The 18,656-nt window shown below is 36.4% G+C and overlaps 3 protein-coding genes across 3 annotated transcripts in view; 2 read left to right on the top strand and 1 right to left on the bottom strand.

Moving 5' to 3' along the window:
- Nucleotides 1-1,297: 1,297 nt before the first annotated feature.
- On the top strand, nt 1,298-2,451 carry LOC100876834 (zinc finger protein 593 homolog). The gene is made up of 3 exons (XM_003703291.3): nt 1,298-1,898; nt 1,982-2,082; nt 2,211-2,451. Exons 1-3 carry the CDS (start codon nt 1,809-1,811, stop codon nt 2,449-2,451), a joined length of 432 nt encoding a protein of 143 aa, XP_003703339.1. The 5' UTR covers nt 1,298-1,808.
- LOC100874893 (dynein axonemal heavy chain 1) overlaps nt 1,918-18,656 on the bottom strand; it is a 63,390-nt gene continuing 46,651 nt past the window's right edge. Inside the window, exons 39-60 of the mRNA XM_076531514.1 lie at nt 18,241-18,369; nt 17,378-17,498; nt 15,685-15,815; nt 15,297-15,402; nt 14,970-15,124; nt 14,316-14,504; nt 13,248-13,638; nt 12,852-13,120; nt 12,335-12,645; nt 11,858-12,083; nt 10,996-11,191; nt 10,275-10,468; nt 9,793-9,947; nt 8,833-9,199; nt 8,537-8,716; nt 8,123-8,374; nt 7,511-7,663; nt 7,131-7,399; nt 6,510-6,736; nt 6,238-6,419; nt 5,927-6,050; nt 1,918-5,058 (exon numbers count right to left, since the gene is read on the bottom strand). Of these exons, the coding sequence (XP_076387629.1) occupies nt 4,844-5,058; nt 5,927-6,050; nt 6,238-6,419; nt 6,510-6,736; nt 7,131-7,399; nt 7,511-7,663; nt 8,123-8,374; nt 8,537-8,716; nt 8,833-9,199; nt 9,793-9,947; nt 10,275-10,468; nt 10,996-11,191; nt 11,858-12,083; nt 12,335-12,645; nt 12,852-13,120; nt 13,248-13,638; nt 14,316-14,504; nt 14,970-15,124; nt 15,297-15,402; nt 15,685-15,815; nt 17,378-17,498; nt 18,241-18,369 (4,542 nt within the window). The 3' untranslated portion in view covers nt 1,918-4,843. The remainder of the gene's footprint in view (nt 5,059-5,926; nt 6,051-6,237; nt 6,420-6,509; nt 6,737-7,130; nt 7,400-7,510; nt 7,664-8,122; nt 8,375-8,536; nt 8,717-8,832; nt 9,200-9,792; nt 9,948-10,274; nt 10,469-10,995; nt 11,192-11,857; nt 12,084-12,334; nt 12,646-12,851; nt 13,121-13,247; nt 13,639-14,315; nt 14,505-14,969; nt 15,125-15,296; nt 15,403-15,684; nt 15,816-17,377; nt 17,499-18,240; nt 18,370-18,656) is intronic.
- On the top strand, nt 2,551-4,142 carry LOC105662485 (serine--tRNA synthetase-like protein Slimp). The gene has a single exon (XM_012285157.2). The coding sequence runs from the start codon at nt 2,551-2,553 to the stop codon at nt 3,988-3,990; it is 1,440 nt and encodes a 479-aa protein (XP_012140547.2). The 3' UTR covers nt 3,991-4,142.

Genomic DNA, 18,656 nt, shown 5'->3' with positions numbered 1-18,656 from the left:
CAAAGAGCTGTAATAACATTATATTTACTAAATATTTAAATACAATTCAACGTTAACTGTAAAATTCTTAATAAAATTTTTGAGATATATTTCCTTTCGTAAAAATTTTCAAATTATCGCGCGTAATGCTGACGAGCGAGTGCATATGCGCGATTAAACAAGGATGCAGAAACCTTTACGCAGCCTTCTTTTTCTATTTCTGTATCGCGTTCACTTACACACTGGCATATGATTTACACACTCTTTCGTGGTAACCAAAGAGTTTCTCTCTCTGAGTCAACCGTACAAAACGAAAATTTTTAATGTCTGCTCCACAAGAGATTCTTCAGACGAATGTTCGTTTTTTCTACGCACGTCAATTCTTAGATTTTAAACTCTTCGTAATCTATGGTAGTGCGCATGCGCTCTAATGACAATTGTAATGTCTAAAGTATGTACCCAGTGGATAAAAAGTTTCATGATTTCTATTTTTTATTGACTGCAACATATTTTCTTTGTCAGTCAAAGTACTTTTTCTTGTATTTATATATTTCGTGAATATATTAAAAAGGCTAAGTTCAATGCTTCTTTGTCGCGCACATTTACCACATTATTGGTTTCACTGTCCGTTCGTTTTTCTCCATCATGTACATAATTACGAAAACAAAAGCGGACTGTAGAGAAGCATCGCACTTGAGATTGAAATCTCCCGAGACTGTACAAATACGGGAAATAAGAACACTCTCTCGTGGAATAGAAAATATGTATACGATTGAGTCTTACACGTGTGAGTGTAAGAAAGAAACAGAGCTTCCCACTAACTACTATCTTTTTCTAACAAAACAGCCTCCTTAGGCACACAGTTCTCGTTCTAGATAATTTAGAGTTCAATGTACAAAGCACAGACTTTTACGTCCTGCGCATGTCCTTTTATGAACATGATATTCTCGCTTTAATTCGACTTCTTTCTTTTTGGAAGCCACCTTGTAAATTTACCTAGTTTTACAAATTGGGCACTTGACGGCTGTACGAAAATGCTGAATTTATAATCTGCTAAGAATAATTTCAAAATATAATCACGTTTGATTTATCTACATATCTTACATGTCAATACGTCGATGTTATCTTATTACCGAATTGATGTCATAAAAATGAAGTCAGTTGTCATTTTGAGTCTCAGAGAAATACGAGATATAATTATTGCAATAAAAAACGTAGCGATGAATTTTGATCTTACTTACGACCTTTACGACTGAAAAATTTAACACCATTATAACCTTTTTACGAATTCTGATAGAGACAGAACCGCCATGAAAGTATTTGACCAATAGCGACGCCAAAAATTCACCAGTGATTATGAATCTTGTTTAGATCGTGTTACTTGCACAAATATTTCTATTCTTGTATATAGTATTAAATAAATACGACATAAATATTTGATTATGAGCAATAATTAATTTTAGCATATTGTTGAATTGTGAAAAAGATTTTTACAAGAACGATTTACAAATCGAACCTAACCTAACCTCAATTTAATCTAACCTATCTTAACAAAATCCTGATATATCAAAATAACATATACAAACGCAAATTTTACTTTTATGACAGCAGTTTTATACGTACGAATAAATGCTGATAAGCTTACTTGTACGTATCAATAAGTTTGCTGTATCTTTTTTAATTTGCTAAATACAATTTTTGCTTTCACACAAATAAACCTTGCATATTCCTTTCATTTATCTTCCTTTTTGAACTGAATCGTTTATCGCGATCCATGCACTATCGTTATATTTTAATTTCGTCTTACTAATTATTGCTTCGTTACAATAATGACATATAAACGTAGAAAGTATCATCGTGGGGATACACATTTAAAAAAAGGCTGGCGAACTAGAAGAAAAACGAAAGATTTAGATGAGGTAAAATAACATAACCTAATTTTTGCCGGGAATCACGTGGATAGCAGCGATCGACATTTGTTATGCATTTTTGATTATTTCAGATTGATGAGGATCTAAAAGATGAAAACGTACACAAGTTATTAAATCAAGAAGTAGATTTAGATAAACCTGGTGCAGGTCAATATTATTGTATTCACTGTGCGTAAGTATCGATCTTATTTTACTCGTGTTTCAGCTTCAACTACTTAACCTTCAAATAATGCATTTGCAATTAAGCATTTCGTAATGTTTTCGGTCTGATTTTCTCCTTTTAATTCTTTCCTTTTACAGGAGATATTTTATAAATGACGTTGCTTTACAAGATCATTTTTCAACAAAGGTACATAAGCGTAGGTTAAAAGCTCTTGAATTAGAACCCTACACTATTGAAGAATCAGAGAGAGCTGCAGGAAAAGGAAGTTATGTTGCACCTCAAAAACGAAAAATTGAAACTTTAACTCGTGATAGTTTTAATATGGACACTGCATCAGAATTACCACCAAATGCTAAAGTGGCAAAAACAGATCCATAAAAATTAATTTGAATTAAAGTAATGTTTGAATTCTGTTAACCTGTTTAAGATTATATAAGAATACTTTGAATTTTCTAGAGGAATACTATATAAAAATTAATGATGGCAAAGTATTTACCACATTTTGTGAACATATGTACAATTCATAATGTTTCAGAACATTGTATGTTGAAATATGTCAGTAGAATATCTATTTACTATAGGTATTATAGTTCTGCTTTACTTGTTCCTGGTAGTAAACGCACACAAACATTTTCGTTTCTGACACCATATTTGGATTTTGATGATAAAATAAAGAATATGGAGAAATTAACAGAGGAATTAAAATATAGAACACAAGAGTTGAAAGCTAATGATGTCAAGAACATGTGGCAATTTTACAAGTTAGTAAACACAGATAAATGTAGATTGGAAGAAAGAAGCGATGAAATATCAAAAAGAATGTCAAAGTTTTTCTCAAAAAAAGAGTTAACAGAAGAGGAGCAAGCAGAGTTTGCTAAATTAAAATTGCAGAATAAGACTGTGAAGACTGATTTAAAGTCAGTTAAAAATATTATAGATGATTTACAAGAAAGCGTTTTATTGAAATTGCTACAGTTGCCAAATGAATTAGATAAGAGGACACCGCCTCAAACTCCTGAAGTGTTAAAACAAGGTAACGTCTTCAATCAACAGAATGGTCCAAAATATCCGAGAAGTCATATTAGAATTGGAAAAGATCTTGGTCTGTTGGAATTTAAAAATCCTATGCTGTATTTCTTGTGTAACGAAGCAGCTCTTTTTGAGCTAGGCGTATTAAGTTATGCTGGTGTAATACTTAGCAAAAGTAACTTGATTCGAGTGGCAGGTTCAGATTTTAGTCGTAGCGTGGTAGTGGAAGGTTGTGGCTTAAATCATGAAGACAGTTCTGATGCTTTCCTAATACATAATCACAGCGATGTAAATGAAGGTTCCTCAAATCGTATGCATCTTGTTGGAGGTGCAAGTTTGATTTCATTTTTGGCAATGCACACAAAGCAATTGATAAATCCGAGACATTTGCCAATAGGATATTTTTCAACTGGAAGACAGTATACTCCGTATCATCCAAAGACTCCATCAATTGGTCTGTTCAATGTTTGCCAAGCATCAGCTGCTGTTATTTTTGTGCTAACTCAGAATTTTGAAGAATATAACAATCAATACAATATGTTATATAACACTGTGTGTTCCTTATATGATAACATATGTGGCAATTATGAAGTTGTTATAAGGCCTGCTTCACATTTAAAACCATGGGAATCAATGCGTGTATCTTTCGAATTATGGTCTACATTTTTAAAGCAATACGTAGAAGTTGGTCATATTTCACTGTGTGGTAACTACTTTAGCAAAAGATTACTGATTTCATACCAGACAGCTACTGGACGAGATTTTCCTTTTGTAATAAGTGGGACAGTATTGTCGGTACCACGTCTTCTGGGTTGTTTGTTAGAACAAAGTACAGAGAAATTTGATATCCCAGCAAAGATTAGAAAGCACATGCATGATGTCCTGTAAATCTAAGAAGACAATTTTTAAATAATATAACATAAAAGAAACCTTTAGATTTTGTTCTATGCACATGTTTCATATACTTATTTGTCCCTGAATTTATATAGAATTTTGTGTACATATTTTGTTAGAATAAATATTAGTGATTTCATAAAGAATGAAGGATGATATTTGTGTTACTTTTCTTTATCTGAGTTACGTAGGAGTTCAGTCTTTATCAGTTTGTTTCATAGAATTAAAAATTTTAAAATATTCGAAAATAGTAACGAAATCGATACTAAGACGTCTTTTGTTTACATGCTCTACTGTCAATTTTCTACATTGTACGTTAACGTCGAAAAGTTAAGCAAATTTACGAAATGACTTTACAATTTGGAGATCTTCCGATTCGAATACGGAGAATTGTGTATTATACCTTGGCCGCGGATGATCAAAGATTTTGGGCAAAGTTTCTATCCCATAGCTTGCCAAATCTATTTAAACGATCGGTATATAATGCTATAGTGATGGCTCCTGGTAAATATTAACTAAACATAAAATTATATAAAAAATGTACAGACAGACAGATCCTGTCTACTTAATTAGAACAGTAAAATATATTTTTTTCTACAAAGTTTCTATATTTAAAGGTTGCCTAATGTCTGTGATATTAATGAAGTGGAGTAAAGCCGAGCACAGAAGAGCAAAAAGAAAGAATCCAGCACTCTATGAACAAAATTCAAAATAAGGTTTCAATGTTCTGATCATGCAATTAAAATATATAATTCATTATAATTGAATCAGAATGTAAATTAAAATCTAATTGACAATGATACACAAGTTTCATTTGGGTTACACTTTTATTTGGAAAATAATATTTTTAATAATCTAAAGCACAGAATAAGGCCACCCCTCGTTTGATCCAGTGAGCCTGAGGCTTCTGGCTAGGAATCTCCATTGCAAGGACAAAATTAGTCGAGTGTCCGGTTGTACTTAACGTCCCTGCTCGATTGGTTGTTTTATACACAGGGCAAGAATAAATTCCTGGTGGCTCCTTGTGATCTACCTCGGGCAGCAGGAGGATTGGAGGCATATCTTTGAATAAAAATATTGTACATATGTTATCCTGAAATTTATACTTACGCGCATTAAAAAAAAAAAAAAGCATCACTAGCGCCATCTAACGGCGAGTGATTCAATTAATCAAGGTTATTTTTTTTTTAAGGAACAAGTGGCGCCATCTCTTCAACGAACAGGGTGAACTACACACTTTTGAAGCTGTAGCTTCATTAGTTCGGATACACTGCCGCCAGAGGGCGGCGCGTACGCGCCATCTAGCGGTAGAAGAAGAGAACTAATTAAAGTACAGTTTCAAAAGTGTGTAGTTCAGGCTATTCGCCGGAGAGATGGCGCCACATGTTCCATTTTTTTTTTTAAATCCAATTAATATTGATTATATTGAATAATATGCTGTATATTTATTATATATTTATCAATATTGATTTTATACTGTTTGTAATATGCTCTGTGGATTCGAAGATGCGAATTATGTGTTCAGAACAGTTCACATATTACACTGCGCCTCGTCGGCAATATAGAGAATACGGTTGGAAGTGGCGGAAAATGGTTCAGTTCTAAATTTGGCCATTTTCCGGCACTAAACCATAAGAAATGTATCACTGTAACAAAAGCGTTCAGTGTGTCTCTGAACAATATGATTCCCTTAAGGGAGGCAGCAACGCAGACGTAATAAAAGCGAAGTAACAAAATGTTCCGTCACTATGACATAATGTCCTATAAAGGGAAAGAAAATGGAATACAGTCTGAAACTGTAACTCCTTATTTTCCTCCTCGTTGCTCCTTTCATGCTCATTTACCTTCAGGCATTCAAATTTTCTTTCTCTCTTTCTCATAAACTAAATTAGCTTTACGTATACCATACATTATAACACTGTATATTTACTAGTGTAAAGTTCCTTTGGTAGAGACTCATCCAAGTAGTTTCCTCCCCATCGACATCCCTCGAGAAATAAACCATAAATAACGCAACCATCTTTTGGCCTCTGTGTTGGCCTCACTTCCAACACCTGAAATATGAGAGTAACTTATTTGCCTCGAACCTGCAATCAGTGTACTAATATTCAGTCACTCATGTGAATTTTAAAAGTCCAAGATCAATGGAATTTTAAATTTTTGTTGAGGTGTATACGTCAATCGATAATTAATATACAGTTAATTAACTTGCCTTTGAGAGAATCTGTTACCGAAAGTTACCTTGAAACTGAAGTTGATGGTGTCGATAGAGACGACGTATTTCCGCGCGAAATTCTGCAAAGTGCCGGTTAGAAAAGCTTGAGGAAAATAGAAACCGGAAATCCAAAACGCTGCAGGTATACCGTTCAGTTCCCAGGACTTCAGAAACGCGATTCGATCCTTCAAGTCTAGGAACCATGAACCTGTGTTTTGTTTAAACAAATATGGATCGAGTATTATTGTTGCGTTAAAATTAGTACACGAATAAATGCATGTTGAAACAGTAAGCTTACCAAGAGGTTTCAAGGAAGGATATCCTTTATCCTGCCATACTTTGGGTATCCTGTTATTATATAGATTAGTGGCTACAGTTTCCAACTGTTCAGACATTACAACTAAACCCTTTAAAGCCTTCAACAGATCCTGCAACGTTGATTTCACTACCTTCAACAAACCATTGTATCTTATACCCTCTTGCAATAATACGGTATTGAATGACTCGTTATACGAAACAGGATATCTGAAATATTAATACTATTATCAGCACCGTCTTCTAATTAAGGGACTACTTATTAAAAATCGAAACCAGTAGAGAAATTATTTTAATTAATAGAAAGTGATGACTTTCCCTCAAAATTAAGAAGAAACCAAGCGTTAATCATAAAAAGAAGCAACGGTTTGAAATGTTCTCTTTCTTATAACTGTAGGAAGAAGCTTTTGTGCAAAGTCAACAGTTTCGTTCGTAATGTAACAAGGGCTTTCCGTAAAAAGTACAGATATAACGAGAAGTTAAATGTTACACTGTAACGAAAGTCTACTGCAAACATAACGAGAGTCCACAATCAAAGTAAACATAGAACATAGTTGAAAGTCATCAAAATATAAAAACGATTCGTCGGATCATTTCTTATGACCTCGCTTGCAACTCTGCGAGATCAAAAGTCGGCGGAATCTCCGACAGCATGTCCGAGGCTAATTGGGTTGTGACCTCTTCAACACTGGCAGCCGCAGTTCCGACCTGTCGAGGCTGAAGAGCAAGAAGTGTTTCAAGGCAGGAGTAAGTTTCCGTTTGCGCGAAGCTTATATCCGCGTTTGGGTGCATTCCAAACATCGACGGCTCGTCGTTCAAAGGAAACGTTTTTATGTACTCAAGGTACTCCTCGTACGTCGCTGTTTCCACCAACTGGAAATCATACGAACAAGAAATTGACATGAGCGCTCGTAATATCGATCACGATGTTAAATATTTCATGCCACATATAGGATGCATTTATTCCGGAATATATGTATGTACTTGGTAATAATGTTTTTGTTCGTCGAATACGTAAACCGGCGAGAGAACGTCGGGCCGGTAGAAATCCTCGAGGATAGTTAAAACACATCGACGATCCCAGTCGTCCGTTATTCGACCGCCATAGTTGATGTGGCCGGCTGTGTATGTGAGCACCTTTCAGAGATTAATAACTTCATTTGGAAATTGTATTTAAGTTCGTAGAGAGATGATGTAAGTTCTATGATGACTATTATAATGCGCGCCGATACCAAACGTAGGCATACTCAAGGTGAATTTAGAATTACGACGTGTGCCGATGCAATATGCAAAATTGAAACGCGTGGGGATACCACACCTGGAGTTGCAACGCGTAGAAGTACAACACACGGGATAGTAACATGAAAGTTTCCACGCGTAGAAGTACAGTACATTTACAGTTTATAATTAAAATAATTACAACGCGAAAAGTTGCAGTACATGAAATGACGATGCATGGAAATGCGTAGATGCAGGAGGAACAGAATTGCAGCTTACAATGTGTAGAAATATAATTCGCGAATAACATGGTAAAATGATAGCTTCGCAAAGCATACTAAATTGCTAGATGAAGCGGTTAAACATAGAAGCGTTTACCTTAAAAGGTACGGTATCGTATTCGAGAAGAAACATGTGTAACTGCGATATACATATCGTCAAATCACCGTCGGTAAACTCGTACGGAATATTGAAACCTAAAGGACCAAACTTCCTCCGTTCGAGGAGAACCGAATGAAATAAACACAAGGAGAACACGAGCCACTTGAATTGAGTAACCTTTGGATGTCCCGATTGCATGAAGTTGATCATTTCGATCACCTGTGTCAGATACGCACGGAACATGTTTGCCTGAAAAAGAAAAGCATGATATTTTTCGTTCCACCGACGTTCAATTTCGCGCGAGTCGATTGAAAATAAAAAAAAGTTCGATGAATTCTCGACAGGATGAGTATCGATTTTCAGTTTCGTTTCAGAATGAAAGGTGAAATATTCATTTTTTAAAGCTTGCACCTTTATACCTCTCGGCGGTTCGATCGTCATTTTACTGCTGTTTTGAAGTATGCTAACGGGAAAGTCTGGCGAAGGAGCAGACGTTAACCATAAACGAAAATCGCGATGGTTTTTTGCTCGCGACAAGGACTCGACCACCGAATCCATATCTGGCATCCAACTTGGAGCTAAATGACAATTCTGTAAAAATATCGTTACAGCGTTAAAGCGAATGGCTCGTCTGTTTAACCAACCGCGGAGTTTTGATATACGAGTCTGAGTGGAACAGTTTGACAAATTTTATTTCATTCGATTACCTGAAAGAAGCACCAGTAACCGTGTTCAGAAGCGAATCTTAACATGGCTTCCGCTCTAGGTCCTTGGCCTTGTCCAAGTGATATAGCGTGTAATTTGTTGGCCATTTTCAGTCTGTCCGCGAACTTGTAGACCTCAGCCGCAGGATCCGTGCCGGTAGACAAGATGAAAACGATCGGTGTCGTAGGCGAGGACTCGTTGTAAATCGCCGATAGTTCGGTGGTCTGAGGTTCGACGAATTCTCGACCCAAATACTTGGCAAGATAAAACTGCATGGCGTTGGTCACTTTGTCGGGACGAAGACATTTTAACACCAGCATTCTTTGAAAGTCGTCCAATGTCGAGTGCCACGGTTCAGGAAGGTGTATACTTTACCGGGAAATTATGAATAAAACTTCGATTTATGATTAGGGTAAATATACTTATTAAAATCCGATAGACGAGCATTTGCGATTACATGTAACAGCTCTGTAATTCCCTTTTATATATGTATAATTCGGAGGGATGATACAGCGTATGGTAATACTACTCGCAATGAAACGAGTGGATTTGCTTCGCGTTCGAGTGAATTAAAACACATGGAATTGCAACATGCCGAATTGCAACCAGTTAAATTACAACGCTCAATATTGCATCTCACGGTGCGTTGAATTACACGTGGAACTGTGAGCCACAGAATGAATGAAATTACAAAGACTGTTAATGGAATTCATGGTAATTTTGCGCTCGATTTCCATTTTGAAAGAAAAACATGTTGCGTATGAAACGAAAATACATTCAGTTAAACCATGAATAAATAAAAAAAATTCAGTTGTGCGATGGATCGTAATCGTATTACTTTGTGCGGAACCAAAACGTTACCGCGCTTCGCTTTGTGTTGTAACTATCGCTTTACTCGCCTCAATTTTTTTATTCTCTTTGTGGCCAAAGCGAATCGATCAGGCGGTTTCGGTATTACTCACAGGTGCGCCTCTTGAGCGTCGAAGACTGCTTTAAATTGGGGCATCGTCTGTTCGAAGGAATTCACGAACTCGTTGAACTTCGGCAGATTTTCGAGGGCTTGAATTTCTTTCCAGCAACGCGGCGTGATCCAGTCGGGAGATGGATTCGGTTTCTCCTGCGAGAAGTAAACCGAAACTTTGGGCATTTGTAAAATGGGATCACTATTTGTATACGCGTTCAGCCAGTCTGAGAATCTTTGCAATGTTACCCGCAGGCTTCCTCTCTTTTCACTTTCTCATTTTATTTCAAAGCTATAGGGATGGGTTATACGAGGTCCATTGATATACGATACCTTTCATTTTTTATTAAGCGTGTTTTATTACACGAGAATTCGAAGCATGACATTTTTTCTGTTCTCTGTTTTCTGTCCTCGATACGAAGAATTTTGTCGATCTCGTTTAAATTTTAACGCGTTAATTCATTGAAAATATCGTGAACTCACTGTATAAGGTTCTGGCCCAGCCAGAAAGTGTCTCCATTCGGTAGGATCGATTAAATTCGCCTGCATCTGTATTCTGGCGCAAACGAGGAATGCAAAGTGCAATTTGTGTCGTTCGAAGAGGCTCCGGCATACGTTCGTGAACAGCGAGAAGGTGAACTTCCGATTGATATTCTCGACGCGTTCTTCGATTTCGTCTAGAAATTTAGGAGTCGATTGAGGGCTTTCCTTTAAATCGTATCTTGTAAAGTATCCGAATTTCCATTCGGTTTAACTCGAACTTGAACAATTCAAAAGTTTGCTTTGAATTCATACATGAGAGAAGTCTCGTTATACGCGTGACGTAATTTGAGCGGAAAATTGGAGCTTTGTCGGAAAAAATTCGATTAATTCGGTGGAGTTTTAATAAAATTTTCTCGGTAGAAGAGAATAGTTAGAAATGTACTGGCATTAATTTTGTTCGCGATTTCCAATCTCTCATGCGTGTATTCATTTATCAGATTTTTTCGTAATAGAATAATAGTGCTTTTAATTATTTAATTAATTTAAAAATATTCCTGAAAGCGAGAAAAAGTGTGTAATTATTAGATAATTATTCATTTCATGTATCAAAGTATCAAAGTGCAAGAGTAATATTATTATAAAACACGCTTGTGATACACTACCACCGAGAATGAAAATATTTTCAATATTTAAAATAAGGTTACAAAAATAATTAACTTACTGCTCTTCTCTGTAGCAATTACGCTGTTGTTGAAAATTTCGACGAACCATTCGAGAGAATATTGATACATGGTATCAATATATTGCAAATCGGACAAACAAAAAAACAATATCTGTCCTCGAACAGCCACCGGAATATACATTGATCGAGTTACCTCGATATCCGCTTGAGTAATTTCAGCTTCTTTCATTTTCAGCTGGATAAAAAGCGTTTAATTCAGTCGTGAAAACTGACGAACAAAGTTTCCTAATAAAGTTTAATTACTAACGAGCTGATTATAACTCTTTTGGTATACGTTTAGTTCACTTCACGGCTTTCCAACAGCTCGTGCTTGAATCGTCAAAACATAACATCAGAAAACACAGTTATATTACAAATATTACTAACATTTAAAAAGTAAAACTTTTCAGCTGCAAACTCCCCTCTTTTTTTACATTATATTTCGGAGATAATTTTAATAATAATTTACGCTGATTGTCACAATTATTTATATCAACGCTACGCGTTGAACAGTTGCGCGTTAAATTCCTACTTGTTATAATTTCATGCGTTATAATTCCACGCGTTGCAATTTCACGCGCTATGATTCCACGCATTGTACTTTGATATATAAGTAACCCTACACTTTGCAATTCACGCGTTATATCGCCACATACATAATAACAATAACTCCACTCCGTATAATAATTCCGCGTACTGGTAACTCAACCTGTTGCAATTCCACGCGGGGTAATATCTCACATAGTATCACAGCGCGTGGTAATATCTCGTATGTAGTATCGCAACGCGTCGTATTATAATGCATCCATTCATGTATTGTCCTGAATAACAATCACACATTGTATTCAGACTGGAGAAATACCTTGATTTCTTCGCTTTTAATTTTGGACGCCTCTAAAGTCAGAATCAGATCTATATCGTCGACAGCAGAGCCTTCCGACACCGATAGTCTGTAGAGAATTCTATCCTCTATATCCTTCAGTTCCCTTCTCATTTCAGCGTTCGACACAATCAAAGCGTTTCTGGATTGCTCCAGGTCAGGACGTTCTTGAATGACGACAAGGGAGAGAACTTGATCTTCTAAGCCACTTTAGCGAATAAAAGGAGGCAAGCAGTTTTAATCCAAAATTCCTTCCTTGTTTTGAAATACAAGAAGCTAGAAATTCAACACTTTCTAGCGGGCAATACTACATTATTTGATTCAACGAAGAGTCTCTAGTGAGAAATATTTATGAAAGCACTATTACAGAATTTCAACTTTCAGCCTAACATGTCGCTACTGTATAATTCTTTTGCATGTAACAATTATTTGTATCAATGCATCTTATTGGAAACTTACGTAGTAGTAAGAGCAAAGTTCACCAGTAGTATTTTCACAGTTATATCCGGCGTGTAATGAGGATTCGAAAGTCTGGTAGTCAGAAAAAGACGAAAGTCTGGATGGTAAGGAACGATGTTTTCGCCGATTTTGATGCACCACTGACCACCGTGCTCGAACAATGATCGCAGAAGAATAGGGTCTAATCCCGCTTCTAACTCGAGACCGACATTCTCTATGAGGCATGCTCTTCCGAATCGTACGCACGATTCCAGTACGCGAAGGATATCTTTGTCCGACATTTTCGCTATGGATATACCGCTTTCCTTGTGCTGTTTTCATTGCGTTCAAATATAATAAAATTCATTTAATTTCTTATTACTTCAATTCGCTTCGGATTGCGTCGTAAGATCTCTCTAAATATGGTAGCCAATTTGTCGTTCGTATAAAAAAATTTTCTATCGTAAAACAGTAGAGGACTTGGAGGATCAGTCGGAGAATCGACGTCGTATAAACATAACGCGTCTTTTACTCTAACCATAGAACGTATCCATTTGTTCGCCTGAGCCTGAGGGTCGATAAAAAGTGGCCAGCGATGCGAATGCATCGCTAATACCGCATTCTCCACGGACAGCATGTCTCTGGGTAATCCCTCGATTTGCCATCTTCTTATTTCCACCTGGTCCCCCAGGGTCGATACAGGATCGCTGCCTGGCGTGTGAGGCACTTCTTTCAACAAGTCTTGCCAAGACGTTAACAGGGTTTCACGGTACTTGTCCGTGAAGGGTGTCAAATACGCTATAGCTCCTGTCGATCAAAAGATTCCCAATATATTATTTCCGACAACATCGTGCAATTCACGAAAGCACCCGGCAGACTGACGTTAACAAAATTTGCTATCAAAGAACGCTTTTGGAAATAATATAGCGTTTACCGGAAGCCAGCAGTATATCACCAACGGCGTTATGCAAAGAGGTATTTAATTCAGCCACGGTGGCGATCCAACGAATCTGTTCACCAGCCAGACCGTCGATCAGTCTCACGGCTCTCCCCATTCTATCCTCGCAAAGCTGCTTTTGCCTCTCAAGTTCTGCCTTTTTTTCTTCCTCTTCTTGTAAAAGATTTCGTAACTTCTCGATGCCTTGTTCCACTTCTTGCAGCCTTTGTATCGCGGCTAGTAAAGTTCTTTCCGTCTCCGCGAGCGCCTCTTCGGCTTGGGCCAGCGCCTCCATCTTCGGTTTTACTTTTTCCATCACGAAGTAGTAGTTGTACATCGCGTGCACCCAGAGGCAGAACGAGTAGCAAGCTTTCGAGACGTACTCGATCTGAAACAGAAATACCAAATTGATCTACGATCTATGTTCTATAATTACATTCTGCTTCGCGTTATATTTTCGTTCGTTGTATTGCCATGATCACGTATTACATTACTTTACTTTGATAATATGTTAAGAATTCACTATCAAGCGCGATAATATGTTATTAGTATAATATCACATGTCATATATCATAGCAATATACCGAGAATATAAAATGTGGCGATACGGTAACTTAACTTTTCCTACGATGTTATTAATAGCCTTATACGAACATTAAACTATAATATTACAGATTTTTTGTGACGTGTTATCGCGTTTATTCACGGGAGATTTTTTGCCGGGCACATGATTGATAGGTAAATGAATTTATGCACAACGCCGTCTGAATGCACAATTACGCTCAGCTATGGCACTTCTTGCGTGTGAGCGACGTTAAAATAGCTCATTAATCATCTTTTCGAAATTCACTCTTTTAAATAAAAACATTGTTCGTTGGCGTATAACGTTCGTCGACTAAATCGGATTTTATTGCGTTTAACGTTAATATATTTTATTCCTCCCAGAAGTTCAAAAGTTTAACAGGCAACTTTAAAAGTTACAACGATTCGAAGTTCTTGTCAAACTCGTACCCGTTTACAAGGTACAAGGAAATTATTAACTTTACGTTGCTAACGTATACGTACCTTTGACGGGTGGAAGTCAGGGTTTTCGATATAAACCTTCAGTTTATTAATTATCTCCTCCGTCAGGTTTTCTTTATCGTAATTTTCCATTGTGTACAAAAAGTGGCCTGGATCCGCTAACAGTTGGCTGCCAGGCGTCCAGTAATCTAGCTTTGGTTCCGAAACGCCAAATCTTCCCTGGTCTGCAACCTATGCAAAATGAGACGTAATAACATTTGGAGTAGCGTGCAAAATTCACTGAAAATGATCAAAGACACGAATATTCAAAATCCCTTGTGTAATTCACGAATTTCCGCATACGGATAACATATTACAAAGATGGAGCCGTATAAATTGTATAAATACCTACGTTTTATTGTAGGAACCGATTGTGATGAAATAATTTAATGGACGATCTCCAGAATTACCCTGCTTTATTTAATGTTTAATTCGGTTGTAACGGATTCATTGAATTTTCACTTTCGGGATAAAACAGTACGATGTTATGCATGCAGTGAAAATTATTAAATTAGCATGAGCGAATATTATTGTAGCATCTTGTTAAAGGGCGAAATTCAAAGTTTGCACAATATCCAACACTCCGGTTAATTAACGATACATTACAGTATCATGAAACTTCGGTTATCAGCATTTTCGAGTACTTTTTTCGCTAACCTTGATTGGTTTCACGTTATTTATGATACAAATAGCTTCGATAACCAGAAGTACGCCGACCGGTGGTCTTTTCATCGCCTTCACCTCAGTAATGTCGTTTCTGTTCAGAGACTTTAAGCTCTTTTCAGCGGCAATCAACATGGGACGTGCTTCGCCTGCAATGAAAAATTAACTTTGTTACTTTCACGTCGAGTACTTGGTAAACACTTTAGCAAATTTAGATTGACAGAAGATTTATTGGAAGACGCACAAAGTAGAATTTTTTTAATCGAAGATCAATTCAAGGGAATAATTATTTCGCTCGCAATTAGTAGAAAAATAACGTACTTAAATCAGCCTCTGCCTCGTCCCTGATCATTTGATTTTCCGCCTTCAGTTTTGCCGCTATAGCTTCTTGCTGTTTCGCTTCCGACCTCGTTCTTTCTGCCTCGATCTATACAAAAGTTAATCGGATTTTTAACCGGTATATTTGAAAGAAATATAAGTGGCGCGTGAAAAGAATATCACTATACAAGCTAAATTGAATAAGTTCGTTTCGCAGTTTCATAACTTTCATCGATACGAACTTATATCGGAGTGCGTACAATTTTTTGTATCTTTTATCGAAACTTGACGCACTAGCAATTTATTTTAACGATTTCAAGAAGTCTCATCTTAATGAAACTTTATAGAGTGATTTTAATGGGTATTGTTATTTTATAGTTTATTTACTGACGGTATCGTGGGTGATTCTTTCAATCATTCTGGCCGTGGCTGCAGCTGCTCTTTCCAGTTGCGGTTTCATGTTAGCCAACATTTCTTGCATCTTTTTTACTTCCACCTCCGCGCTCGCCAACTTTTCCAAACCTATATAATAATTGTCGTAACATCAAAATCACAATTTTAATTAAATTCTCTGTTGCATGATTTTGTTAGAAAGAAATACACTACTCTGAAAAGCAATAACGGTTTTTAAAAAATGACCACGATACGCTGGACGATAATGTTATTGTTCACCAAATTAATTGAATTTTTAGATGTACCCATACTATGCAGCATGTGAATTCATGTTTCAGATAGTAACGAAATGTAATTGCAATCACAGAAAATAAGAAATGAAGCGAAAAATTGTTTGCACACAAAAAAATTAAATACGTAAATTGTATAGAATGTTTTGATTAGTATTATGCAAGTGAAAATTTGTAAAAAATGAAAATGAATGAATGCAAATGAATGAAAAACATGAAAATGAGTATATTGTATGAATATTCAGTTATTTACATATAACACCCGTACACGCAGGTCGACGCGCGGCCGCCGTATATAGTCGGCACCCGTAATGAAAGGGTTAAAGGCATAGCAGGAATTATTGAAGGCAATGGGAAACCAAAAGAGAATTGCATAGAGATTGAATTACTTTCGTATTGGGGCGATTAAAAATCAAAGGATTTTTCGGTGATAAAAATTTCGTCAATTTAAACGAGGTATAAAAAGCTAGTACTTAAAAGATACTTCTACTTATGTAATTTTCGTTGCAATCTTATGAACAAATTTTTGTAGATACAGCGTCTTTCACTGTAACCGGAAATATAACTTGTTATATTTGACACTTGAGTAAAGAATAATTTATAAATATCGTGATATTCGATATCTGAAAATAGAAGATATAAATGTTCCGTTGGGTTTGTCATTGATCGACCAACAATTTCCGTCTATTTTAAATATTCGTATGGTTTTGGTGGATGCCTCTGTTCTCGGTTTTGGACCGATATTTACGACTCGAACTGGCAAGAAAATCGATAGTCGGTGGTTGTCACGTATCACGAGCTCCTGTCAGACGAGCTGTGCTTAATTTATCGTCTGCAAAATTACTAGATCGGATCCTTTAACCTTTGACCCGTGGGACCGTCACGTTTTCACCGATTAGTCGTCACCTCATCTGGTTTTCATCCATTTTACGTAGACGGATAAAAAAAGTACGTGAATTTCCATCGCTGGGAAATTCGGAAAGATTCGTTTTAAAATGAAAATCGTGAACCCGTATCTCGGTTCTTTTTTTAACTTTGAAATATTACCGCGATTAACCCTCGCGTTCCGAACTTCTCCGTCTAGGGGTTATTGCTGAATTAAACGCTGCTTTATTTCGTAATTAAATACAAGAGAATAATCGATCCTGGATATTTAATTAAATACCGGAATACTTTTAAGAAAGGATATATGAAAATTAACGAGCAAATATTATATATGAATTACTACTCCAAAATTATCGACATTTAGGTGTTTGCTCGAGGCTATCCTTTTCTCTCAAATATTGTTTCAGTTAACATGCTCAGAGTTTTAACTTGAAAATGTATTTAAACGTGAAGATTCATCATGTCGTGTTTGTTCGCTTTTTAATTCTATAACAATTTGTTTACTTCATTGCAAACCTGTAGACAGACGTTGTTCCGCTGCTCGCAACTCGGTTTTCTTTTTTCTCAGAAGACCTCCGTAGTTAGAAAGTAGCTCTAAATACGATGTGGGCGTAACGTAATTGTGACGATTCAATTCCTGTAGAATAATCATATTTTGATTGCGAAAAGCGACACGTGTAGAAAAAACAGATAACAAAAAGAGAATAGATCAGAAATTATACCTTATCATGGCTAAAGATGTATTTAGATTTTATAAACGCATCGATCATTTTGTTGTTACTGACGCACTCGTTGCGTTTTATTAATTTTTTCATAACATATTCATGACACCGTGTTCTCATTCTCATTTCACCGTGTATAATGTACTATTACTATGTTAACGCAATTACACCGGTAATTTCGTTTTGCTTTTACGTGTCATTTGCGAAACAGCCAATTTTCCACATATGACCGCAGACTGTGGTCAAATTTCCATGTTTTTACGACAGAGATAACACGGAACTGGGTAATATGACATAGCTATAATGTGTATTAACAGAACGATAATGTAATGCGTGCGAGTACAATGCGTAATAACGCAACGCGTGATACCGCGAAGTGGAAGTTCGAGTAACAGAAGTCGTTCAATAGACAATATGTAGCGCGGTGATGCGATTTAAAGCGTAACGATATAACGACACTCGACCATTGTTATCTTCCACTGTTAGTTATCGATTTTCTGTAATTGGTATTACCGAAATAATTGATTCAATACAATATACGCACCAGTAGCACCGGACATGTTAACACTTATGTCCTTTGTATAAAGCAAACTTTTGGTATTTTACGTGAAAAGGTGTTAGAATAAGAAAATAAATAATTAAGGAATGTATTTTTACTTTCAGATAAAGATCACTCGCTTCGATGACGCTTGACTGCATGTATTGGCATAATTTCACGATGGATCTTAGTATGCTTTCGTTGATCGATTCGTCTTTGATGTCGGAGAGAAACCGCATCGCGACACTCTGTAAATAATGAGCGACATTTGTACTTGCGCAGACATTTCTTGGAATCTAGAAACTGCTCCTTCTTGAGACTTTGCAGAAATTGTTCGTGATAAGGTCGACAGCTATTTGCGTAGTAAAATTTTTAAACTGAACCTTGCTTTTCGTAAAAAAGAATTAGATGAAAAATAACGGTGTAAAAAATTGCAACGTCAAAGTCAGCTCCCCGTGAAATTGGATGTCAGCGTTTTAGCACGTTACGCTAAAAGGAAATTTAATACTGTAATTACTACGTTAATTGGTGGGGC

Source organism: Megachile rotundata, chromosome 5, assembly GCF_050947335.1.
Source record: "Megachile rotundata isolate GNS110a chromosome 5, iyMegRotu1, whole genome shotgun sequence".
NCBI lineage: Eukaryota > Metazoa > Arthropoda > Insecta > Hymenoptera > Megachilidae > Megachile > Megachile rotundata.
Note: the sequence above shows the minus strand (reverse complement) of the source record. Positions and strands in the feature narration are given on the sequence as shown.